This window comes from Raphanus sativus, chromosome 6, assembly GCF_000801105.2.
Source record: "Raphanus sativus cultivar WK10039 chromosome 6, ASM80110v3, whole genome shotgun sequence".
NCBI lineage: Eukaryota > Viridiplantae > Streptophyta > Magnoliopsida > Brassicales > Brassicaceae > Raphanus > Raphanus sativus.
The window spans coordinates 30,225,350-30,252,038 of NC_079516.1; the positions used below are offsets into that span (position 1 = coordinate 30,225,350).

At 41.3% G+C, this 26,689-nt stretch overlaps 2 protein-coding genes across 6 annotated transcripts in view; both read right to left on the minus strand.

Moving 5' to 3' along the window:
* Window positions 1-273: 273 nt before the first annotated feature.
* Window positions 274-6,184, minus strand: LOC108832588 (uncharacterized). 5 transcript variants are annotated; one of them, XM_018606060.2, is made up of 19 exons: window positions 5,965-6,184; window positions 5,630-5,734; window positions 5,183-5,276; window positions 4,913-5,016; window positions 4,800-4,838; window positions 4,624-4,707; window positions 4,456-4,517; window positions 4,092-4,194; window positions 3,795-3,935; window positions 3,069-3,137; window positions 2,925-2,981; window positions 2,587-2,856; window positions 2,269-2,352; window positions 2,002-2,085; window positions 1,704-1,814; window positions 1,534-1,604; window positions 944-1,138; window positions 746-839; window positions 274-684 (listed from the first exon to the last, which is right to left on the minus strand). In XM_018606060.2, exons 2-19 carry the CDS (start codon window positions 5,630-5,632, stop codon window positions 427-429), a joined length of 1,923 nt encoding a protein of 640 aa, XP_018461562.1. In that variant the 5' UTR covers window positions 5,633-5,734; window positions 5,965-6,184; the 3' UTR covers window positions 274-426. The 5 variants fall into 5 exon arrangements, with proteins under 5 accessions (XP_018461562.1, XP_056845123.1, XP_018461561.1 ...); XM_056989143.1 differs by having other exon boundaries at window positions 5,961-6,184; XM_018606059.2 differs by having other exon boundaries at window positions 2,596-2,856; window positions 4,913-5,021; window positions 5,965-6,183.
* A 1,258-nt stretch (window positions 6,185-7,442) lies between these two features.
* LOC130495732 (uncharacterized) overlaps window positions 7,443-26,689 on the minus strand; it is a 28,939-nt gene continuing 9,692 nt past the window's right edge. Inside the window, exons 4-11 of the mRNA XM_056987226.1 lie at window positions 25,305-25,811; window positions 24,920-25,233; window positions 24,781-24,853; window positions 24,555-24,692; window positions 22,169-24,079; window positions 21,665-22,012; window positions 20,782-21,292; window positions 7,443-7,609 (exon numbers count right to left, since the gene is read on the minus strand). Of these exons, the coding sequence (XP_056843206.1) occupies window positions 7,443-7,609; window positions 20,782-21,292; window positions 21,665-22,012; window positions 22,169-24,079; window positions 24,555-24,692; window positions 24,781-24,853; window positions 24,920-25,233; window positions 25,305-25,811 (3,969 nt within the window). The remainder of the gene's footprint in view (window positions 7,610-20,781; window positions 21,293-21,664; window positions 22,013-22,168; window positions 24,080-24,554; window positions 24,693-24,780; window positions 24,854-24,919; window positions 25,234-25,304; window positions 25,812-26,689) is intronic.

Here is a 26,689-nt window from a genome sequence, read left to right on the forward strand (position 1 = left end):
TATCCCATATACCTGCTTCTTTAATTAATACCTTTATCACTAATTGCAACTGAACTCATTCAACTTAGTTACAAATCATGAACTTTAAGGTTCCCTCTTTAAAAGCAACACACTTCTGCAGAATGTGTGCCAACTAGCTATGTGTCTCTCAGGAACAAACAAAGTCATACTGTGTCTCTCGTGTAACTCTCCAATTATAAAGTAACCATGGTCTAAATAGGTTATCAGTTTAGTCTTTCTCACTGTATTATTTCTGTTCTTATTAGAATGCGGTGAACAACCCAATAAAAATTTATTATTCTCATGAATCCACAAATATTAAACCAACCTGACTACTAATAAAAATTCGAAATTTATGATATGTTTCTCTGTAAATCATATGTACATATAACTCTCAATGCCTATATGGAACTAAAGAATTGAGTTTCAGTTGTGTTGTACTTTCATTATCTCGGCTGCTAGAATAACAAGCTCCACCATTTCAAATCCTGCAGCAGAAACAGAATCCGTCTTATCACAGCTTGATTCACCATCAGTAACTGATTCACTGTCTGATTCAGCCGACCAGCTAATTGGTATGGAGATGCCAAGAGCAGTCTTTAAATGGGTTGCCTCCACAAGGATGTTGGAAATCGCTACTTCGCAACTTCTCGCAGATGTTTCAGTATCATTCATCTCCTTTACCTATACAATAGGAAGGAACACCTATAAATTTGAGGAACCGAAAATTTAGTGTCGAAAATACCTTCAAGAGCGCTAGACGAAGCCTGCGGATTGAAGTAGTCAAGTGCCCCATGCTTTCAAGGCTCTCTTTTAAAGCTGCGTATTCTACTTTCATTCTGCCAAAACAATAGCGTTTTATCACAGATTCTTCACAGTATGATCAGAAAAAAGACGCCACAAAAACCAAAGTCTTTGCCAATGTAAAGGTAGGATGACAAACCTGGCATAATCAATGTTACCAGCATAATCTGCTTCAGTGTTCGAGTGACTTCCACCTTCTCTTGAACTTGAGTCAATCCAACGATTTATGTAAGACTTCTTCCACATATTCTTTAGTCTTCCCTCTTTCTCATTGCTCATAACTATTCTCCCACTTTTCTCCGTTATTTCTCCATCTCTTGTACCACTCATTTTGCTGCCAAGGATATGGGTCTTTTTAGAGGAACGTTTCATTTATTGTCTATATAACAATAAATTTTCTAGCTCTATTATCACACCGACAATTGCCACTATCATGGCAGGTATGAGTAAACAATATTACAGTAGCAAATCACTGAATTTGAAACAGAAGATAGAGGCAAATGATTTCGAAAGTCTGCCTAGAGCATTTGCAGAGCGTGCAATTCCCTAACCTTCTGTTTCGTCATCATTTCTGGTCGTCTACATTATTGGCACATACTACTATATATTTCAAGTAGCCGAAACAGCCAATGACAAAGATAGTTGTCCAAGACAAACATGTAATCATCAGCAAAGAAAACTAGGACAACTCTGATAGATAAAAATTATAAGTACAGGATGGTATCTTACTCTTTTAGCGATTGATATTCCTGTCGTAGTCGTGCTAACTCCATAAGGTTTCTAACCTTTTCGTTTGTCACCTACAAGAATACTCAACATGTTCCAGAAGAACCGGGTCAAACAAGCCAATTTTTTTTATTTCAACACCTTGAAACAACTTAAACGAAGGAAGAAGAAACCTGCAAGACATTCCTTTGAAGCTCATCTACTTTCCGTTGGAGAGCTGCATTGATATTTTCTTCATGTAAATATCTTTCTTCCTGCTGTGATAAAAGTAAAAGAGCTCCAACCTAGCAATATACGAAAAGAGGATAAAATGACAGCATAAATAAACAAAAGAGACCAAAGGATTGTTTCTTCCATTCAGCATTAAATACTAATCAACATTTATCATGAGATACAATGTCGTTATGAATCTTCTCACTAGTGTATCATGGAAAGTAATTATTCTTTTAATAACTAAGTAATGAGAATAACCTTCTCTTGTAGTGCTTGCGCAAAGGCTTCAGATGCATCAGCTCTGCTCTCAGGCCTGATTTTGGTGAAAATAGGTTCCTCAAGCTGCATTCAGAAGAGATAAAAGTATGCTATTGGATGCTCATTATCAGCAAAAAAGGGCAGATGAATAATCACCCAAGTCTAAAATACATGATGTTGCTATGAGTCCTCTCCACTAATACATCATGGGTCGGTAATAAAATAGTCTATTGTCTATTGCTTCTATCACTAAGAAATGAGTATAACCTTTTCTTGTAATGCTTGCGCAAGGGCTTCAGATGCATCAGCTCTACTTTCAGCCGTGATTTTGGAAAAACTAGGGTCCTCATGCTGCATTAAGAAGAGAAACGCTATTACAACAAAAATCTTGACGATTCATAAACGAAAGTAATCACAAAATTGTCAGCAAAAGAAAACGAAAAAGTTAATGCCAATTAGGTTGTAGACACACGTAGGATCAGGCATCGTATGGCCTAACCAAACAATATATTGAGGAAATAAATAATTGTGCCTTCCTAATAAACAAAAAAAAAAGGAAAACAAAAACATAATGACCTAAAAGACCTTAATTACTTGGCAAGAATCAACAGCTGTGGTTATATGCACATCCCGGCATTCAGATTCATCTGGCTTCAAATCATGTTGCAGTGGTGGCACTAGTACTACATTATGTAATTCTGATGGACGAAGTTTAAGTCTTTCCTCCAGATCTTTGAAAATCGATTTAATGTATAGTCCTTCCTCGTTAAGTAAGTTAATGATGTAGTCCCTCAATTCAGAATGATGATGGCGCAGATCTGCAATTCCATTTACAATCATCCCATCTGCAACAATCTGTAAGGAAGTTAATACTGACACTGCAAATAATTTTGCACAATAATTATAATGCATTAAGTACCCACATTCTTCTTTTCCAATGCATGAACCCTCTTCTTCAAATGATTCTCAATTTCTAAGCCCTGGTGGTGTAACAAACGCCAGACAGTGAATGATGTATCTTGTTTCATAGTACTTGAAGATGATTAGATGAACGAAAGGGTACATACAACTCGTAGTTTACTTTTAAGATTTTCCAGAGTGTTCTTAAGCTTCCCCAACTCTCCTTCAAGTGCAGCCTGTCTGATAAGAGTTGTTCAAATAGCAGAGAGAAACAACAAATAGACGCAGTAATCTAGCAAATAATGCTTTGTGACATAACTATGCTATAACTAAGCACACACTTCCCAACCTTTTTTTGGCTGAAGTGTACACTTTTATTTCCTAGAATGATCTACTTATCATAGATTCAGAATCTAAAGCAATAAGTACAGTAGAATCTATTATAAAGATTGTGTTTGCCTTCGAATACATTATCAAGGTTTCTCAGTAATCCAAAAACGAAAGTCACTCCTGATTTACAAGTCACAAGAAACGATATTGGCAAATTATATAGAAGTTTGATAGAGAACACTAACTTTATTCTCAAAACATACAAACCATACACCTGAGAACACAAACCAGACCCCTACATCTTTGGTAAACTCCAACTTTTATATCCCTGCTAAAAGTACGAATTTTCAATATGTTTTCTACGTTTTGAGGTTTCATCTGTACGTTTTGGAAATCATACAAATATAACAACCTTATCCAATCTTTTCCCAGAAAACTCATTTTACTGAGGTACTAGTTAAGAAAAACAATGGGAACCTACTTTAGCAGCCAATGGTAGATAGCCAACACTCAAATGGCGAGATAGTATGTAAAAAGGGTAAGAAATGTTTTCAAAAACTTACTACATATTCTGATGTTGAAGGATCATTAAAAGTCCATGATTCTTTAGGATCATCCAATAAACTTGCACACTTGTCATGCAAATTCACTTCAAGGGACTCACAGAGCGAAGCTTTACGGATATCATAGAACTTCTCAATCACCTGAACAGAGAGAGAGAGAGAAAGACCAGTGAGGTCACTGACGATCATAAATTTATAAAGACCGGAGGCTGTGGACTTTAAGAAGAAAACCAAGGAGAAGAAAACGTTATAGACTGTTGGGCATAAATTATATTTTTACAAGAACGGGTAATTTACCCCTGCAAAGACTTTAGTCTGTTCTTCAAGTTTTGCCACGTCAGCTTGCAATGTGTCATTTAGTCTCTTTTGTACAAGACAATCGGAGCTGAGTTCTTCTAACCTGTCGTACGATTACCATGGACCAAACAAGGGCGAGATATCTAAGTAAGACAAGAGTAGGGGAAAGCATAATGTAATCTGTATGTCTGTCCACTTTCAGACGCACTGCTTAGATAGTAACCATCTATTCTTAAATTCTTGAGGGCGGCAAGTTTTAATAGAACAAGGCTTTTAAAGAGATTCAGAACAACACTTCTTTGGAGGATAGTATAACCTCTAATTCAATGGAAAGGGAAAGGGAAAGGGAACATGTCACAATTACCGCATCTCAATTTCACCAAGTTTCTCTGACATCCTTTCAGCTTTCTCTTTAGCTTTCTCAGCCTAGTTAATTTCAGGGCAACATCAAAAAGTATGCTAAAAGGAAAATAAATATTTGAAATAAAATTTGCCTTTTTCCACATTAGTAGGAGATGAAATTCTCTCATACCTCCATAACTGATTTATCCCTTTCAGAAAAAGCAGCTGCCACCGAGCCCTGGAAAAACCTAACCTGCTTCTCTGCTTCCAAATTCTGAAAGAGAAAAAATATTTAGATGCCAGGAGGGTGTGTTTCTACCAAATAAAGCTGATTTAAAAAAAAAAATAGTATGAAAGGTGAGAGACCTTTGCTACTTCTCCAGCATGTAAATCTGCTAACTGAGCCTGAAGAGACAGTTTGTGAGCCGCATTCTCAAAATCCAAAACAATTTATTTAAGAAACTTTAAAGAATACTCACTTTGACCCGGTAAGCTTCTGTAAGTTCCTCCTGAAGATTGTGTTTCTCCCTTGTGCAATTAGCTAACTTCATTTTTAGGCTCTCTATCTCCTGCTCCAAGCTAGCTGTCCTAATAGAGTACAATCCAATGTCACTTATTATACTTTCCAGAAACGAAGGTGCTTATTTTTACACATCTATAAGGTGAAAAGAAAAGAAAAAGGGTATCTTTCAACAGCTGACTAGTAAACTAAGAATTCTAATAAGGAAGTGGGATAGAACAAGAGATACCTCTGGAAATGCATTCGAGTAGCCACACCAAGAATGCTAGGTCCAGCTTGTTGCATGCACAACTGTTCAATATCTTTCTGCAGTTCATTACGCTCTGGTAATAAAATAATTAGTGTTATATCAGGTAATCAGAAACATCGAGTCCCAAAAACGGTGATAGATAATATCTTTAAATAAGCATAATGCATAGACAGTAGACCTCTCTAGTAAATGAATTAGGAAGTAATGGATGTACTAAACTGCTTCTCAGGTAAACTAGCTTTGACTAAAAGAGTTTACTTGTTTTTTCTTAGATTCTATGAAGAAAGCATAATAAGTTAACAACTGAAAGGAAATCATAATTTACTTCAAGAAGGCAAATGTAAACTGTTTGTCATAAGCCTAGAAGCATTATTTCCAAAGTCTAAAATGACTGCAAACAAGAGATTTAGAGTTGAGAAACCGTACCATGTTCGAGTTGTTTAACCCGAGCCCTTAGGCTCTCGTTCTCATCTAAATCATGATCCATGTTCGGTACGCAGCAGATTTGCACAAAACTTTGAAACTTGAACTCTGCTTGGTTTGGAAGAGACAAGAACCAAATCCCAGAAAAAAAAAAGAAATTAGCTGATATCAAATTCAAATCAGAATCCGAAACTATACTGGTATTCGAAGCCAATGAAGAAATTCGGGGAATCTTGAACAGTAATAACAAACGTATTTAAGAAGATGAGATTTAGAAGAATTAAGAATTGAATCGAGAGAAGAAACAAGGATCTGAGAGTGAAACCGTTTGCACCTACACAAATATTCTTCGAATTGACCAGAAAATGTCTTCGTCAGATTATATTCTCTGGGAATATTCTGTAATTTCTCTGTCTTTGCCTACTTTTTTGGTTTGCAGAGTTGTAATGAAGAAGATAATTGAACCTAGGCGTGGGCACGCAGTGGTATTTTATGCGTTTGACACGCTCCGTTTGACCCGTCCCGCAGCGTGGGTGGAACGGTTTGAAAAAATAGATTCCCAGGTGCGGGTGAGTGTTATGAGTATTTTATGCGTTATGTATCGGTAGATTTTGGATCGCTGATATTTGTCAATTTGCAAAACTTTTTAACTTTTTCCAAAAATGAACTTTTTGTGAAAGAGTATATACCTTTTTAAAAAGAATACGAGAATTTAAAAAAAAATTGAAAAATATTTAAAATTAATTATATATATATATTATTTAGAAAAAATAAATTAAATAATTATTTTTATATAAAAGATATAACCCACAAGTCCAGCGGGTTACCCGCAAATCAAGCAGACCGGGTGCAGATTTAAATTTATCTGCTCGCGGATTGCCTGTCGGAGTTTTTGATAAAAAAAAATTTGAAACCCGCGGGTTGCGGATCATAGAATTGCGGATCATGCGAGGCTGGTTTGATCCGCAACCCAGCCCTACGCAATAGATATATAATAGGCTTTATATACAATTACATTATATATACAATTACACTATATATCTATAAATTTACAGATCAGATCGGATATCTAATTTTTTCAAAAATAATATTTGTGATTTGGTTCAATTTTTACAGATATTATATTTTGCTATTTGTTTTGATCCAAAACTTTACGGATATTCAAAACGTTTAGATCGAATAAAAAAGAATAACAAATCATATCAAATTTAACGAATAATTTGCCTAGCTCTAAGTGAACCAAATCATATTTAAATTTAACGAATAATTTGCTATTTGTGATTTGGTTCTCTTTTTTCCTCTTATGTCCTTCAATGAACAAAAGTTTTTTAGTTTTCTTTTATAACTATTATGTTGTATTAAAAATTATAAATCAAAATCAAAATGTTAGAGCAAGTCCATTGATGAGTTCTCCATGAGTATCTCGTTAATTAAGAAAAAGAAAAAGTCAGAAAATTAGAGAAAGTGGAAACGAAAAGATCTCTGCATAAACTCTGCAAGAACTTCTTGCACTAATTAATAAGAAAAGTGTCATGTTTTTACTGAATTAAGCTTTTATAAGTAAATTTAATTTAATTAAAAGCACAAATTATATTATACTATTAATACTTTTATGTTAAGAACTTACTTTAAGAAACTACCCAATAAAGGTGCTCTTACACTTTCGAAAAACATCGGTGACGTAAAAACAAAGTTTAGTCAAAGACAAACCTAAAAAGAAGTTAAAGTATAGAAGTATCAAGTGTGGGAAGAAGACTAGGGAAGCTTGAAGCTCTAACCTCTGACGAAACATGAGCGGTCAAGAAATTCATTGTTTCTATAACTTCGTCGGCATATTCGAAACCGGCATGTAGTTCCGTCCAGGGTTAATCTTCAGAGAAAGAAACACCATTAAAGGAGTTTTGTTGCCATTTCCGAAGGGAAGACCAGACTGGCAAACCTTAACTCCACCAAACTCCACTGGTTCCTCGTCATCACAAAAGTCTTAGAACATGACGTGCTCCATTACATTAGAACAACCCTCTGAGATAAGAGTTCGATTGCACTACTTAGTGATTGTATCCACATAGACTTAATATTTCACACATTAGAATTTGATTTCAGATTAAGTTAGGTTGGTGCGACCTGGAGAAGCTTCAAATTAATGTCCTGGAAGCTAATGCAAGTCCTTGAAAGGCAGTGGGTCATAGGAAAGCTTAATGGACTCATTGGACAGCTTATTGGCCTTATTCATGAGGTATTGGACCGAGAGAAGGCTATGGGCCTTGCTGAGGCCTTTATAAAGATAGGAATGACTATGGACCAACATGGAAATCTAGTATGCAACCTTATTGACCAGGAAATGGATGGAAGAAAGCTGGTTGGACAGGAAATGGAATGGGTGATTCAGTGTGATCGAGAAATGCACTGTTCAAACCGACATGGGCGAGAAATGAGTTGGAAATGGAAGATGAAGAACCAAAGCTGGAAATGGAACATGAGAAGGATTTTTATCATTCAAATGAGCATAAGAAGCAACTTGGTCGGACCTGGAACAAGATGGATCGAGCCCAAGCAAGAATTGTTCGAAAAAGGCCTTTATCGGCCCAAAAAGTGGAAAGACAACCAAGCTTGGATTATGATTGGCCCAAGAGGATAAGGCACGTCCAAGATGGTTTATTTTAAGTTTATTTATGATTTTATTAAGTGTAAACCAATTAGAATTAAGTTTGGTGATTTATAAACCAATTAGCAATAGGATTAGGATATGGTTTTTACTAAACCGAATTGGTTTTGGTTTAGGGTTTTCTCTAGCTTAGGATTTCGTTTTGGCTTTCTTATTTATGTTAACCACGAGCCTCCATGTATCATTAACCATTGATTGAATAAACTGAAGCTTTGTTGGCTCAACAACTGTCTCCTTGGAGACTTTCTTATCATTGTTCTTAGTGAACAACTTTTATCACAATAAGAAGAGTGATCTTCTGTGATTCATCCAGACACCAAGCAGGGTGAACCTGTGTCTCAGGAGTAGCAAAACATCTTTAGAGCAGCTCATAGTTCTAAGGAGAAGACCACCTCCATCACCTTTCATCCACCCACGCCCCCTTCAAGTGATCCAGGGAGAGACAGCCTATCCAGGGCCGCACCAAGACCTTCAAGTGGCTCTGATACCACTTGGTGCGGCCCTGGATAGGCTGTCTCTCCCTGGATCACTTGAAGGGGGCGTGGGTGGATGAAAGGTGATGGAGGTGGTCTTCTCCTTAGAACTATGAGCTGCTCTAAAGATGTTTTGCTACTCCTGAGACACAGGTTCACCCTGCTTGGTGTCTGGATGAATCACAGAAGATCACTCTTCTTATTGTGATAAAAGTTGTTCACTAAGAACAATGATAAGAAAGTCTCCAAGGAGACAGTTGTTGAGCCAACAAAGCTTCAGTTTATTCAATCAATGGTTAATGATACATGGAGGCTCGTGGTTAACATAAATAAGAAAGCCAAAACGAAATCCTAAGCTAGAGAAAACCCTAAACCAAAACCAATTCGGTTTAGTAAAAACCATATCCTAATCCTATTGCTAATTGGTTTATAAATCACCAAACTTAATTCTAATTGGTTTACACTTAATAAAATCATAAATAAACTTAAAATAAACCATCTTGGACGTGCCTTATCCTCTTGGGCCAATCATAATCCAAGCTTGGTTGTCTTTCCACTTTTTGGGCCGATAAAGGCCTTTTTCGAACAATTCTTGCTTGGGCTCGATCCATCTTGTTCCAGGTCCGACCAAGTTGCTTCTTATGCTCATTTGAATGATAAAAATCCTTCTCATGTTCCATTTCCAGCTTTGGTTCTTCATCTTCCATTTCCAACTCATTTCTCGCCCATGTCGGTTTGAACAGTGCATTTCTCGATCACACTGAATCACCCATTCCATTTCCTGTCCAACCAGCTTTCTTCCATCCATTTCCTGGTCAATCAGGTTGCATACTAGATTTCCATGTTGGTCCATAGTCATTCCTATCTTTATAAAGGCCTCAGCAAGGCCCATAGCCTTCTCTCGGTCCAATACCTCATGAATAAGGCCAATAAGCTGTCCAATGAGTCCATTAAGCTTTCCTATGACCCACTGCCTTTCAAGGACTTGCATTAGCTTCCAGGACATTAATTTGAAGCTTCTCCAGGTCGCACCATAGGTAGAATATTAAAATCAATAAATACATAAATAAAGCAGTAAAGTAAATATAGGAGTTGTAAACGATGGAAGAAGAGTGGTAGACTTTCTTAGGCATGCATTAACGTCCTAACTGTTTAAACCGGTCAGGACTCCTACGGTAAGACCTAACTCGATGGTGGGTTAGTTCGAAGATGTTTTATTAAAACATAAAAGTATTCAGTTATAAACGAGGAAATAGTAACCAGAAAATAAGTAGGTGCTCGGAGAGTTTGGCCGGGAAAGTACAAGTTGACAAGAATACAAATGAGTAAAACCCTAGTTTCGAGCCGCCAGATGTGTGGATATTTGGATCCCCTTCTTCTTGGTCTCTCTTGATGGGTCAAAATCGGTTACGACATAATCAATGCTTAAAAGTCCGCAAGAAACATTTGTTTTCTAGAAAAGAAAACTAATATACAAAAAAGTAAAATGTCGTATCTCTATTACATAACAAGATTCTTGAACGGACGATTTTCGAACATCGAAACAAACGAACCAGCATCATCCGATACACCATCGGACAAGTTGGACACATAACGACCAACTCGCCCAATGACGAGTTGGACAAACCACGTCCAACTCGCAATTGGGCGAGTTGGATCAGCCTTGTCCGATCCTATGCCATGCATTCTCGTCTACGGAACTTCCACTTTCGGGTCAGACTGTCTCTTGTTTCGTCTCGATTGGAGTTACCGTTGGAACTTTACAATAAAAACCGTAAAGACGTGTTTTCTCGTGTAAGTTCAAATTGATCGTAAAACAGTGACAGTTAACTTAACACCAAGACAACCTCGATTATACGAGTAATTTGAATTATTTTATAAAAAAACAACGTCGTATCGAAGGTTTCTTTCGGGAAAATCGTAAAAATGTTTGTCGAAAAACGGCCGGCAAGGTCTAAAACGTGACTTAAAGCCCGCTTACGATTTTTGTTTGAAATTGAGCCCATGGTTACTATAACAGTCTATCTATTGCCCGCAGGAAAAGTTAATGTCAAGTCCGGAAGATAAATGTCAAGTTTCATAGGATGATCATGAATATCAAGAAACATCGAATATCTCCGCGAGAAGATAAACTAGACCCAGGGGCAGAAAAGGAAAGCCGAAACCGACCTAAAGAGGAGTATATAGGGGATGCAGAGGCGAGAGGCTCAAAGAGGAATTTTACACACAGAAAACTTAGCACTTAGAGAAATTAGGATATTTTCAGTTTCTATTTTCAAGCTGTGATTCAATTAGGTTTTCAAATCTTAGGTTGTTAGAACTAGGGAACTCACCAACAATTCTCGCAGCCAAGGCTTTACCTGTTGATACATGCTCAAATTACCCTAAAGCAACCTTACTCTCATCAAAAGAGGTCAAGTTGTAGTATTTAGGGATCGAATCCACAGGGAGCTGGGACACACACTAGATCTTATTATAACTAAGGTAGATTGGAGATTTCAAAGCAGTAAATAGCAAGAAACTTAAAACTGGTTTGAACAGGACAATTACTCAAATGATTGATTAGGGGGTTTAACAGATATGATGAAGGCGCTAGACTTAGGATTACTATTCAAGTTATCAGGATTATAGTAGTATGAATGCCTATGTGAGATACTTGCATGATATTATAGAACCCAACGGTGCAATAACCGTAACTGTCGTTTTATGGGTTATCTATTACTAGAACCGATGAAACTCCCACTGGTGAATCATAGAAAAGCGTCGATCGACCTGCTGTTGCAAATATCGATCGACATTGCCTCGCGTCAATCGATCGTTGACTCTATAGTAGTATCGATCGATGCGCCTCTAAAAAGCTTTAAGAACAGGTTGATAACAGTTCGCTTAGGAGTTTGCTAAATCAGTTGTCGCTTGTTTCTAGCAAAATCCCAGCTCAAAGAAGATATATCCAAGGATTATATCAACTGTCATCATTTATAGGTTAGCTACTCCTATACAAGCACTAAGAACAATCTTCTAAGATGAATATCACATGCTCATGTATTCATATTTGGGGCTAATCCTTCAAAACATATTTGAATTTTAAATCTAACAAGGGTGTTTAATCAGACCTAGCTAAGCAAAACATCAGTTAAATAAAGCTTCATAAAATAAATAGAATAGAAACAAAGGTGTTCAAGAAATCTCTCAATGATAACTCTCTCTCTCACAAAACAATCGTATGAAAACCTTTAGGTAGGAACTATGTCTAAAAACTAAAAAACTGTGTCTGTGCCAAAACACTTAGGCAAGACATAAATACTAGAATAATAAGGTTAGAACTCGTTAGGGGCATCTTGGTAAATAGATGGAATCTTGGGCTTCAAATCGGTTGTGACCAATCTGGGCTTCCGCGGCTTAATATCGACTGATACACTGAAGGTGTATCGATCGATGCGTGTCTCTTTGTGTTGACCTCAGGTGGTCGATATGGTCTTTTCGGGTGAAATCTCTAAAATGTTCCAAAATGCTCCAAAATCACCATTTTTCCTCCAATTGTTTCTGAACCTATAAATATGCTATATAGACTCCAAAACGGATTAAATATATCTTAAAAATCTAATATACCATGACTAAAATCGGGTCAAATTCATGGTATATCAACTCCCCAGACTTACCCTTTGGCTTGTCCTCAAGCAAAAACAACTGGTAGTCTCTCTGGAAAAGGTTTGAAAACGGCAGGGACTCAAAAAGTTTATAAATCTCAGTCATATCTTCCTAGTAGTGCAAGTCAAGTCATAAACATCCTAACTACAAAAGCACATTATACCATATCCTAGTATAGCAACCAAGTTCTCTTAGTCAACAACTCAACTAATCATGTCTTACAATCCCCTCTACTAACCTCATTTCTTACATAAAATAAATGTGTAAGCTTTACCACCACGCGTTCAAACAAGTCTGGGGGAAAGATGATGATGAATTGGAGGAAGAGGAAAAGACCCAAAAGAGATTCCCAGTTGTCATTGATTCCTCACTTCTCCGGTGATGTCAGGAAATTTGGAGTGAGACTACACAAGTCTGTGGAAAAGAAGAGGAGAAATTGGAAGAAGCGAAAACGAACCAAGGGAGGTTCTCAGTTACCATTGACTCCTTACTTTTCAGATTGTGTCTGGACATCCAGAGTGCCCAACATATGCATTTTACATCCATTTGCAAAGCTTAAAGCACTCCTTATTGCTGAGATGATAGACAAAGGAGAAAAGTCTATGGAGGAGGCTTTCACACAAGAATGATAAAGCCTCAAAGATTGAACATTGAGATTTGTTTTGGAGCATATTCTCATTCTCATCCGGACTAAATCAGATCTTTAGAAGTCAAGCTAAATGACTAAAAATACGCGCTGACTAGGAGGCAACCCACTGTTAGGTTTGTTTTAAATCTGGTTTTATTTTCATTTATTACTGATATTTTGTTTTCTAAGAATTTCAGATAAAAAAAAGGGTGAACAGTAAAGACGGTACTGTAGCAACACACTGTAGCACGATCATCGAGCGACACTGTAGCAAAATATCGACCGATACTGTAGCAGCAACATCAACCGACACTATAGCAGAAAATTGGGAGTTACTGTAGCTGTAATACTGTAGCAAAGCTGCTTTAGCAGGATCACTGTTCATTGAAAAAAAATTATTAGTTAATTCGTTTTATTAATTATATATTACTAACTTTTAGACTCTTAATGTTTATCTATGTTAGGTTACATGAGAAGATTCATGGAAGAAGCATTGATATACCAATTTCGACCGATGGTTATAAACATTGGTCGACAGAGCATTAATAGCATCGATCGATCGCCATTGGTCGACAGAGCATTATAAAAGATTGATATGACTTCTTGAGAGGCAGAGGGATAGGTAAATTACCTGCGACCCCATTATTCTAAATCTCAAGGATGATCACACATTGTGGAAACGAGGGATAGGTAAATTACCTGTGACCCCATTATTCGCTACACTTTGTCAAAATGTATGAGTTACAAATACAATGTCAATGAGATAGACTAGATGACCTGTGTTGGCATCGAAACCTGTTGAAATTGAAACTAATAAGAGATTCAGAGAAGAGAGATGAGGGGAGAAAGGGATCAGAGAAGACTACTTGTGTGTTCAGAAACTTGTTTGAATTAAATCCATGTGTCCTTTTATCGATACTCCCAAGGTAAAGCCTACACTTTTATTTTTATGCAAAAAATGAGGTTAGTAGAGGGGATTGTCAGACATGATCTGTTAGGTTGTGGAACTAGTGGAATTTGGTTGCTATAGTAGTATATTGTATAATGTGCTTTTATGGTTAAGATGTTTATGATTTTGCTTGCACTAATAGAGAGATGATGACTGAGTTTTTAAAATCATGTGAGTCCCTGCTGTTTTCAAACCTTTTTCAGAGAGACTGCCTGTTTGTTTTGCCTGAGGACAAGCAAAAGGATAAGTCTGGGGGAGTTGATATTGTGAGGGATTAAACTCACCTCCTGATTTTTAGGTCAGGTTATAGTTTAGGAAAGGATTAGGGAAAGATAATCGTGGGCTGAATCCCGTAAGAACTTGTAGAATGAATGATGATTTGTATTGATAATGTAATAAAAGAAGGGTTACAAAAGATGTTTCTCTTGATGATTACAAAGATAATAAACTGCTCTAGAGATGATATCAATAATCGTGAGAATGAATAAGGGTCGAATAATCCTCTTTCTTGATTTGCTTTCTCTTTAAATAGCCTCAGGCTCCGTCGGTTGCTACCAACAGGTTCTCGAGATCCTCTCCGTGATTTGAGGGATTTGTAACAGCTTCCCTTTGACCGGGTCCTGCGCCTATTTATTTGTCCACGAGCTACCTCTTTGACCGGGTCCTGCGCCTGTTTACTTGTCAACGAGCTGCCTCTTTTCCTTGACCTCTCTGATGAACATCTCCAGCTCACAGCCTCCGGATCTGACTTAGCTGTTTTTGAAGATTGAATTCATGAGGGGCCTTTCGCGGCCCGTTATCATTTCTCACTAGCTAGGGGGTCATATTTGGGCCCAACAGTTGCCCCCAGCTTTCGAGATAAGATTCCTTATCTCGGAAGCTAGACCTAGCCGCCGAGCATCAATCTTTTTGTTGAGATCTCGAGCAACAGTTATCTTTATTGAAGATTTCCTTTGCTTAATCTGATGGCTACGATTGCGTATGAAAAGGCGCAAGTATCCGACTTCTCGGCCAGCAAGCTTTCCATTCCTCAATTCTGAGAGAGTTCAGGTACTTTCGAGATTAACATGTTTAATCTATCCTTTTCCGGAGAGTATGGTTCTAACTTAGGTTTGGTGGACCCTGATTCAGCTGCAGTCGAGATGTCCTAGATGGGCGATGACAATGAGGCAGATGAGGGAGATCCAGCCAAAGAAAGTGATCCAGTTGATGGAGACAAGGATGTCGGGATGAGCTCCCGTGATAATGATGTCTAAGAGCTGCGGCTCTTTTTGAATTGTAATGTTGCTTTTCATGAATTTTGCCCAATGGGCTTTGTTTACGTTTCAGACTTATAGCCTGAGGAGGCTTTTAAACCTTGACTTGTTTTAGGGTCTTCTGAACCCTCGTTAGCCTAGGGAGGCTTTTAAACCCTTTTATTCAAATTTTGGTTTTGTTTTTCGTATTAAGTCATTTGACTTGGTTTGAACGACTTGGATGAGATTGGCTTTTGTCAAGTAGAAGTTTCGGTTAGGACATGTATCGTGATTATTATATACAATGTCCAATGACTTATCAGGTCTCGAAGATTTCAAGTGTATTCGATTACGAGGATCCTTAGAAGGAGTTCCTGAAATATTGAGATTAGCTCCGGGTTTTTAGGAACCTGAGCTACTCTGAAGACCTTAGGAGGGGGTTCATGGGAACCTGAATTCGTTTGTTGGATTTTAAGACTCATTGAAGTTTGCTTAGGATTTTAAGACCTTTTGAGATTTGATAAGGATTTTAAGACCTTTTGAGATTTGATAAGGATTTTAAGACCTTTTGGGATTTGATAAGGATTTTAAGACCTTTAGTGGTTTCTAAGGATTTTTAAGACCTTAGATTTAGGTTTGTCGAAGTTTGGTTTCGCCTGAAGGATTTTAAGACCTTCGAGGTTACTAAGGATGTTCGCCTGAAGGATTTTAAGACCTTCGAGGTTACTAAGGATTTTAAGACCTTAGGTCCAGGTTCGTGGAGACCTGAGTTTGTTGGAAGGATTTTAAGACCTTCGAGATTACTGAGGATTTTAAAACCTTAGGTTCAGGTTGACGGAGACCTGAATTTGTTCGAAGGGTTTTAAGACCTTAGGTTCAGATTCATGGAGACCTGAATTTGTTCGAAGGGTTTTAAGACCTTAGGTTCAGGTTCACGGAGACCTGAATATGTTTGAAGGGTTTTAAGACCTTAGGTTCAGGTTCATTGAGACCTGAATTTGTTCGAAGGGTTTTAAGACCTTAGGTTCAGGTTCATTGAGACCTGAATTTGTTCGAAGGATTTTAAGACCTTAGGTTCAGGTTCACGGAGACCTGAATTTATTCGAAGGGTTTTAAGACCTTAGGTTCAGGTTCACGGAGACCTGAATTTGTTTGAAGGGTTTTAAGACCTTAGGTTCAGGTTCATTGAGACCTGAATTTGTTCGAAGGGTTTTAAGACCTTAGGTTCAGGTTCATTGAGACCTGAATTTGTTCGAAGGATTTTAAGACCTTAGGTTCAGGTTCATTGAGACCTGAATTTGTTCGAAGGATTTTAAGACCTCAGGTTCAGGTTCATTGAGACCTGAATTTGTTCGAAGGATTTTAAGACCTTAGGTTCAGGTTCGTAGAGACCTGAGTTTGTTCGAAGGTCAAGTTATCGAAGATAATTGCTTTATTGATAATAGGATACATGGTATCACAATAATCATACAATCGCTGTTTGGGCTATATGTTCTCAAACATATGCCCCTTTCGTCATGGTGGAAAGAGTGTTAAAATGAGATTGGGGTTGCAGTCATAACACAATTGTCTACGTACCCAGTCAAGGGGTCAAGCCTAACGTCATTCGAGGAATTTAAGTACCTAATGATAGTATTTCTTCAGATTTGTGGCATTCCACGATCTGATTTCAGGTACTCCGGTTTGTACCTTCAGGAGCTTATAGACGTCAGTTCGTACCACGTAGATAATCCGGTAAGGACCTTCCCAATTGGTCCCTAGTTTCCCAGCATCTGGTTCCTTGGTTCCTTCGAAAACCTTCCTAAGTATTAGGTCACTTACAACGAATTGTCGGGACCTGACTTTGGAATTGTAATGTCGGGCCATTACTTGCTGATAGTTTTGAATGCGAAGCAAGACTCGGTCTCGTCGTTCCTTGATTAAGTCGAGGCTATCTGATAAGAGATAGTCATTAGCTTCGGGATCAGACGTACATAGCTCCCGTCAGAGGCTCCCAGTGGAGGTTTCCGCCGGAACGACATATTTCATCCCGTAAGCTAAAGAGAAAGGGGTTTCCTCTGTAGCCTTTCTTGGGGTGGTTCGACATGCCCAAAGTACTCAGGTATCTTTTCAGACCAGGTTTTCTTGTTGGTTCCAAGGTGTTTCTTGAGGTTTGCTAATATTGACTTATTAGCAGCCTCCGCTTGACCGTTACCTTGAGGTCGTCGAGGTGTTGAGAAGGTAAGGCGGATGTTCCACTTGTCACAGAATGTTTTGAAGTCGCGAGAAATGAATTGTCCTTCGTTGTCGGTTACGATCTCATACGGGACGCCGTGGCGGCAGGCAATGTCTTTCCACACAAATCCTTCGACTTCGAATCTAGTTATCTGTTGGAAAGCTTCAGCCTCTATCCACTTCGTGAAGTAGTCTGTCAAAACCAAGAGGAAGCGTAGCTTCCGCCTTCCCCTTCCTGGCATTATGAGTGGTCCTACGATGTCCATGGACCACTTCATGAACGGGACGGAGCGGATATTGAGGATAGTTTTTCCGCAGGCTGATGTATAATCGGTGCATGCCTTTGGCATTTATCACATGAAGAGGAGTAAACCTCGCAGTCAACGATAATTGTGGACCAGAAATAGCCCTGTCTTTTGATTCGGATAGCTAGAGCTCTGCCCCCAGGGTGGTTTCCACAGGAGCCGTCGTGCATTTCTTTCATAAGATTGATAGCATCGAGGCCATGGACGCATTTTAGGTAAGGTCCGGAAATGCTTCGTTTATGGAGGGCTGACTCGATTATGCAGTAACTTGCGCTTAATGCTTTGAGTTTTCGGGCCTCCCACTTATTGGGAGGGGGTCTTACCTTCCAAGATGTACTGCATGATCGGTATTATCCAATCCTCTCTCCCAATGATTTTGTCATAAAGAGATGAGGGCGGATCTTGTACAGGTCCCTGAGTGTCGTGACCTGATGTGTCTTGTTCAGGTCCCTGAGTGTCGTTACCTGATATGTCTTGTTCAGGTCCCTGAGTGTCGTGACCTGATATCTTATTGCCCCCGGAGATATTGCTCGGATTAGGCTCGAAGGAGTCTGAATTCTGAGGAATATCTCCAGTTCTGGTGTTGTTCTCTGGAGTCTGGGTTGTTTCTTCGGATGCACTTTCAAAAGCAGAACGACTCCTGGTCCTGGCTGCGCAGACAGGTGAATCCGAGGTCTGGATCTTGCCCCCGGAGGTATGCTTTTTAAAGCTACGAATTCTGATTTTTGGGAACCAGTACGTTGTAAGAACTTGGGTTGCTACCGTCTGGGGGTAGCTACCTTCCGTTTGCTCTTTCGGCTTGCTATCGATCTCAGCTTTGGTAGCTATGTCAATACTTGGCTTTTCGATTCCCTCTACGGGTATGATCCGTTTTACGAGGGGGTCTGATGTTGACGCTAGAGCAGCCAGCGCGTCTGCTGAGGAGTTCTCTCCTCGTGGGATCCTTGTCAGTTCAAATCTGTTGAACTGCTTAGTGAGGTTCCAGACAACTTCGAGGTATGCCCCCATTCTTTTGTCCCTTGTTTCATACTCGTTGTGGAACTGGCTAGCTACTAGCTGTGAATCACTATAAGCGTTTAGTTCTCGAATTCCAAGGCTTAGGGCGAGTTTTAATCCTGCAATTAATGCTTTGTATTCAGCCTCGTTATTAGAAGCGCTGAATCCGAGCATGTAGGATTGTTCGATGGTTTCTCCAGCTGAGGAGGTCAGCCTTAGACCAATGCCGGATGTAAGACCCGAACCTGGATCCTAAGACCCAACTGATCCGCGGCCTTAACCTAATCATCTAAGTGCAATTGGCCGGTTTAAGTTCAATTATTTCTAAGTCATTTTCAAGTGATCTGAGGTTCATATTCAACTCATAAGCAATGCGGAAGCTAAGATAACATTCATTTTATTAATATAAACCATGTGATCCATACAATGTAGTAATATCAATCAGTTTGCACAATAGGCTATCATAAGTTCAATACTATCTAAACACACATCACACATCCATCCTTGGCTTGAGTCTTCACAGCTCCTTGGCTTTCCCACGATCCTGACCAGATCCTGCAATCATATAAAGTACATCAAATACACAATCAAACCGATATCCTAGCAACAAGTCTAGCAATGCATGGTTAAGTCCCTTAGAACTAGTTTCTGTCCCAAACCTTGACCCACTCAGATAGGTCTCTAAAAATTATGCAAACACCATGATAATTCATGATAATTCACAACTAAGAGAATGGTCAAGTCAGAATCCACAGAACAGGTCCGGATCATACCGATCTCACCCTAGACCCGCCCCCATGGCCATAACTTACCACCTCTAAATCAGTGATATAAAATTATCCTTTCATCATGATAATTCATGAAAAATCCCAATTAAGAGATATATGAAGTCAGAATCCCCAAACCTCAACCGGAAGTAGGAGATCCAACCATACATGCCCAACCAAGGCCATGGAGAGAGTACACTGTCCTATCCATGCCTTGAGGGTCCGACCATGAGTTTAAACCCACGGACAACATCAATATATATTATAAAAGAGATAGAATGGAAGAGAAGGGAGAACGGATGCAACCAACATCACTTGGTCCATGCGGACCATCCATCCGGACACACGGATCATGGCGATGGTAAGTGGTTAGCATCACTAACCTTAGGAGTGGCCGACGATGGGTTCTGATCCTTCCCACTAGCCTTCTCGGTTCCTCTTGTCTCCATCTTCACACGGTTCCTTCCCACAACACTTCCTTGGTCGCCGGTCAAGAACAATTCACCACCACACTCACACGGCCAACAAGTAAAACCGCCGGTCTCTTTCTCTCTTGGATTCTCTGGCAATTTTGGCAGAGTTTCCCCTCTTTGTCTGATGACAAATATCGATGCCAGAGTCCTTTATTTATAGAGGAAGGGTTCGCCAACCGCTTTTGGGCGAACCGGTGCGAGGATTGGCCGAATGGGCGCTTGTGGGAATCACCGCATCCCTTCGGTCCAACCGCCTCTCAACCGCCATCCCAACTGCTTCTCTTCATCGATCAGCATCAGCTAGCACTTGCCCAAGTGCCTAGCTGCACCACCAGCAACCTTGGCCTCACCGGACCGCACCACCATCCCACCGGACCTTAACCGCCCATGGTCCGGTCACACCATCTCAACTCTTAACACTCCTCCAAGCTGAGATGAGCTGACCACTACTGTCACCAGCTGAGTGAGCTAACACTCCAGCTACTGGAGCTGACCAGAACTCTTGTGAGCTACTGTGAGCTCCCTCACACTTCATCTTAGCTGCCCGAGCTTGTTTCACACTCCGGCCAGCTGTCTAAACACTTGTCCAGCTTCCTTAAGCTTGAACCTTCCTTTCCTTGGTTAAGTTTCAGCCTCCTGATACACTTAACCCATTCCATGGACCATGATACGCCTTATCTTAGGTCATTAGACCTGATTTGGTGCATCCCCTCGCACCATGGTCCATCCGGCCGATCCTATCTAGGATCGGGGACATGACAAGTCTCCCCCACTTGATAGGGATTCGTCCTCGAATCCAAACCAAGTGCATCCTTACTCACATACTGATCATACCACTCAGGATACTCAGCCTTCATTCTTGCCTCGGTTTCCCAGGTGATAATGTCTTTGCCATTACTCTCCCACACTACCTTGATCATAGGTACTGTCTTCTTCCTTGTTGCCTTCTCTGCCCTATCTATGATTCGAACCGGCCTTGTCTCTAAGGTCAGGTTCTTACCAAGATCTTTGGGAATCTCAGGCAACACCACATCCTGCTCGGATAGACACTTCCTTAGTTGGGACACATGGAACACATTGTGGTATGCATCCATTGCTGATGGCAAATCCAACTTGTATGCCACTGCGCCCACTCTCTCTGTGATCCTGAATGGACCCAAGTATCTAGGATCCAGTTTCCTTCTTCCAGAAACCCTGGTCCTGCCTCTGAAGGTAATCATCTTGAGGTACACTAGGTCACCCACCTCAAACTCAAGATGCTTCCTCCTCTTGTCCGCATAGCTCTTCTGTCTATCCTGAGCTTCCTTCATCTTCTCTTTGACAAATCTGATCTTCTCTGTGGTCTCCTCCACAATCTCAGGGCCAATCATGCTGCGCTCCCCCACTTGGGTCCAGCATAATGGTGTCCTGCATGGCCGCCCATACAAAGCCTCATATGGTGACATACCAATGCTTGTATGGAAGCTATTGTTGTAAGCAAATTCTACCAAAGGCAAGTGCTTCTCCCAGGTCTCTCCCCAGTCCAAAACACAAGCCCTTAGCATGTCCTCCAACGTCTGGATTGTTCTCTCTGACTGACCATCAGTCTGAGGATGATAAGCTGTGCTCATGTGCACTCTTGTGCCTAAGGCCTTTTGAAAAGCTTGCCAAAAGTAGGATGTGAACCTCGGATCTCTATCCGACACAATACTTGCAGGTACACCATGAAACCTCACTATTTCATTGATGTAAATCTGCACAATCTCATCCACACCATCCCCCTTCTTGATTGCCAAGAAGTGAGCCGACTTGGTTAGCCTATCGACCACCACCCAAACAGCATCTTTCTTGTTCCTGGTCGTAGGGAAACCAGTCACAAAATCCATGGTAATGTGATCCCACTTCCATTCCGGAATGGGTAAACTTTGGAGTAGTCCACTGGGCACTTGGTGCTCCGCCTTGACCAATTGGCAAATGGGACACTTTGCCACCCACTCGGCCACATCAGTCTTCATGCGCACCCAATGGTAATACCTCTTCAAATCTCTGTACATCTTGTTCAAACCAGGATGTACTGAGAACTTAGATCTATGAGCTTGCCTCATAATCTCTTCCTTGAGTTCCCTATTGTTAGGAACACTGATTCTTCCATTAACCAAGATGGTACCATTGCTTGTGGTTTGGTACTCAGTCTTGTCATTGAGAGCAACCTTCTGAAGGTTCTCATCCAGCTTCTGAGCTGCACAAATCCGGGTAAGGAGATCGGCCTGATCCACTGCCTCTAACCCCAATGGTTCATCAGCACTAGCCAGTGTGTTAAGGTTGAGTGACCGGACCATCCCTTCCAATATATCAGCCTCCTTTTCAGCTGAAACCTCAGCCCTTCTCCGGCTCAAAGCATCAGCCACTAAGTTGGCCTTTCCTGGATAGTAAGTTATGTCCAGATCATAATCTGCCACAAACTCCATCCACCTCCTTTGCCTTAAGTTCAACTCAGGCTGAGTGAAGATATACTTCAGACTCTTATGGTCTGTAAGTATCTGAACCTTGGCACCATAAAGATATGATCTCCAAATCTTCAGGGCAAACACCACAGCTGCCATCTCTAGGTCATGTGTGGGGTAATTACCCTCATGCTTCCTCAATTGCCTTGAGGCGTATGCAATGACCTTCCCATGTTGGGTCAGTACACATCCTAATCCAGTAATGGAGGCGTCTGTGTACACCACATATGGTTGGTCCTCCTCAGGCAGGACAAGGACTGGTGCACTTGTAAGCATGTCCTTAAGTGCAGAGAAACTTCTCTCACACTCCTCTGACCATACAAACTTCACATCCTTTCCTGTCAACTGAGTCATAGGCTGTGCCAAGCTAGCAAAGCCCTTCACAAACTTCCTGTAGTAGCCGGCCAGCCCTAAGAAGCTTCTGACTTCTGTGGCATTCTTAGGCTGAGGCCATGCCTTTATGGCCACTACCTTCTCCGGATCAACAGACACACCTTCACTTGACACAATGTGTCCAAGGAAGCCAATGCTCTTTTGCCAGAAGCTACACTTGCTTAACTTAGCAAAGAGCTGCTGCTCTCTCAACCTTCCCAGTACAGCCCGGAGATGCCTCTCATGATCCTCCTTGCTCTTGGAGTATACAAGTATGTCATCTATAAAGATGATTACAAATTCATCCAGGAAGTCTCGGAAGGTACCATTCATCATCTTCATGAATGCTGCTGGTGCATTGGTCAGACCAAATGGCATAACCACAAACTCATAGTGGCCATACCTGGTTCTGAATGCAGTCTTCTTTATATCACTTGGTTCAATTGGGATCTGATGATACCCTGAAGCCAAGTCAATCTTGGAGAACCACTTTGCTCCCTTAAGCTGATCCAACAGCTCATCTATCCGAGGCAATGGGTACTTGTTCTTGACAGTAACCCTATTGAGCCCTCGATAGTCAATACACAGCCTAAAGCTACCATCCTTCTTCTTCACAAAGAGGACTGGTGCTCCCCAAGGCGACACACTAGGGCGTATGAAACCCTTATCCAACAACTCCTCTAGTTGTTTCTTTAGCTCGGCCATCTCGGCAGGAGCCATGCGGTAGGGACTTTTTGACATTGGGGCCGTCCCTGGTTCCAGTTCTATTATGAATGGGTCTGACCTATCAGGGGGAATGCCCTGTGGAGACCTAAACACATCCTCAAACTCACTGACCAGCGGAATCCCGTCCGGGTTACCACCCCCAACAACCTCCTTAGTGGTGATTGTGGCAATATAAGCCTCACAACCCCGCTCAAGCATCCTTTCCGCTTGGACTGCTGATACCACTAAGCATCCAGAGGTTGGACGAATACCTTGGAACCTGATCGGGGGTCCACACCCACTCTCAAACAGCACCCTCCCCCGGTGACAGTCTAAGGTGGCCCGATTCTTTCCAAGCCAATCCATACCCAAGATCACCTCATGATTCTTGAGTTGGACCACAACAAGATCCACAGGCATTACCCTGTCCTGGATCACCACTGGGATATCCTTCACTCGTCCTAATGAGGGCATCAATTGGCCTCCAGCCGCACTCACTAGGCCAGGATCATCCCCTGTCCCAATCTGGAACAAACCCTTTCCGACCAAACATGGACTCACAAAACTATGTGTAGCTCCAGTGTCGAAAAGTACATGTGTTTCCACACCACCAATACTTAGGGTCCCTACAGGAAACCCAATCTAAGCATCTAATCCATTCTAGGTTCCATACCATGCATTTCTAAAAATTTTAAAAAGAATAAGATCAGATCATTACCAGTGATCGCCATGAAAGGCTTGGCCTCATCAGTGTCCTTAGACAACTCATAGACCCTTGGTGCAGATGTCTGGCCACGGCTTGGTTCCGGTTTGCTCACCTCAGACTTCATCCTGCCTGATCCAGCCTGAAGCTTAGGACAGTCCTTTCGGAAGTGTCCGGCCTTCCCACACTGGAAACAGGTCCTAGAGTCACCAGCCGCTTGACCACGACTCTGATCTGGTCCAGGACAGTCCCGGACTGAGTGGTCCATCTTGCCACACCTTGTGCAAGCTCCCATAGCTCTCCAGCACTCACCACCATGGCGCCTTCCACACTTTTGGCACTCCGGCCTTCCACCTGAGGTCCTACCCTCATCACCTGAGTCTCTCTTCCTCTTCCGGTCACCAGCATGACCAGTACCACTTGCCTGACTCCTAGTCTTGAGCCTGGCCTCTTCAGCAAGGTTAGTCTCCAGCATTGCCATGCGTTCCACCAACTCAGAGACAGTACGGAAGGTACGGACTGAGCAGTAGGTCCGGAGTTCGACCCTAAGGCCTCTTATGAACCTGCGGACCTGAACCTTCTCATCCTCCAACTCCTTACCCACATACTTCCTGAGCCGGTTGAACTCATCTTCATACTCCCTGACTGACCTATGCCCCTGGGTCAGATCCAAGAACTTGGCCTCCAAACGATCCCATGCTTCAGCTGGGAAGTACTTGTGGTTGAACTCAACCTCAAAGTCAGAGAACTTCTCAATAGAACCATTGGTGCGCTTGTCCACAGACAGCCACCAGTTGTGTGCATCTCCCTCCAGGAAGTGCACTGCTATGTCTCTTTGGTACTCCTCAGGGCACCTTGTAGACTTGAAGTTCCGGGCCAGCCTGTCCCTCCATTCATCCGCCTCCATAGGGTTTGCACTTCCAGCAAAATGCTTTGTCCCTAGGCGAGATATGTGCTCTAGCACCTTCAGATAATCCACCTTACCAACCTTCTAGCTGGCGGATCAAGTTCAATCACCTCATCAACTGGTGCAACTTGTCCAGCAGCTCCTGGTACCACCACCTGAACTTGTGGAGCTTGTCCCACGGATGAATTCACCAATGGAGTGATCACTTGGGTCATAGCCAGCATCTGACTACCCATGAGCCTGATTGCATCAAGCACCTCCTTCATGCTAGGTTCCACCAGCTGGTTTCCTTGGTTAGCTCCACCATTGGCTGCACCAATGCCTCGGCCGCCCTGATCACCAGCATGTGAGGACTCTCCCTCAGCCTCCATGTCATCTTGTAGCTGCCTTGCAGCTTCCTCAGCTTGCTCTTGCAGCTGTCTAGCTAGTTCAGCTTGCTCCAGCTGCTGCCTAGTCTCCTCAGCCGCCTTTTGCTGCTGTTCCACTAGACCTCCATGAACCTCAGTCGGATTGATCCGAGCCAGAGGCAATCCAGTTGTACTGTCCATGCCAACGCTTGGATTGGGCAGCACCACACTTGGATTGGTTCCATCCGCGCCACCTGGGCCAGATGCTCCAGCTCCATCCTTAGTCCTCTTGGACTTGCTCCGACTCTTACCACCCTTAGGAGTGTCAAAACAACACACAAGATCAATGTTAGTATCACTTAACCAATGATCCAACCAAAACAGTTCCTAAGACAAAATAAATCAAGCCCTATACTGTGAGACCCCAGCCGGATGTGTGATGATCAAACCATAACCCCCAAGTCCTAGAATCAAGCATGCTCTGATACCAACTTGTAAGACCCGAACCTGGATCCTAAGACCCAACTGATCCGTGGCCTTAACCTAATCATCTAAGTGCAATTGGCCGGTTTAAGTTCAATTATTTCTAAGTCATTTTCAAGTGATCTGAGGTTCATATTCAACTCATAAGCAATGCGGAAGCTAAGATAACATTCATTTTATTAATATAAACCATGTGATCCATACAATGTAGTAATATCAATCAGTTTGCACAATAGGCTATCATAAGTTCAATACTATCTAAACACACATCACACATCCATCCTTGGCTTGAGTCTTCACAGCTCCTTGGCTTTCCCACGATCCTGACCAGATCCTGCAATCATATAAAGTACATCAAATACACAATCAAACCGATATCCTAGCAACAAGTCTAGCAATGCATGGTTAAGTCCCTTAGAACTAGTTTCTGTCCCAAACCTTGACCCACTCGGATAGGTCTCTAAAAATTATGCAAACACCATGATAAATCATGATAATTCACAACTAAGAGAATGGTCAAGTCAGAATCCACAGAACAGGTCCGGATCATACCGATCTCACCCTAGACCCGCCCCCATGGCCATAACTTACCACCTCTAAATCAGTGATATAAAATTATCCTTTCATCATGATAATTCATGAAAAATCCCAATTAAGAGATATATGAAGCCAGAATCCCCAAACCTCAACCGGAAGTAGGAGATCCAACC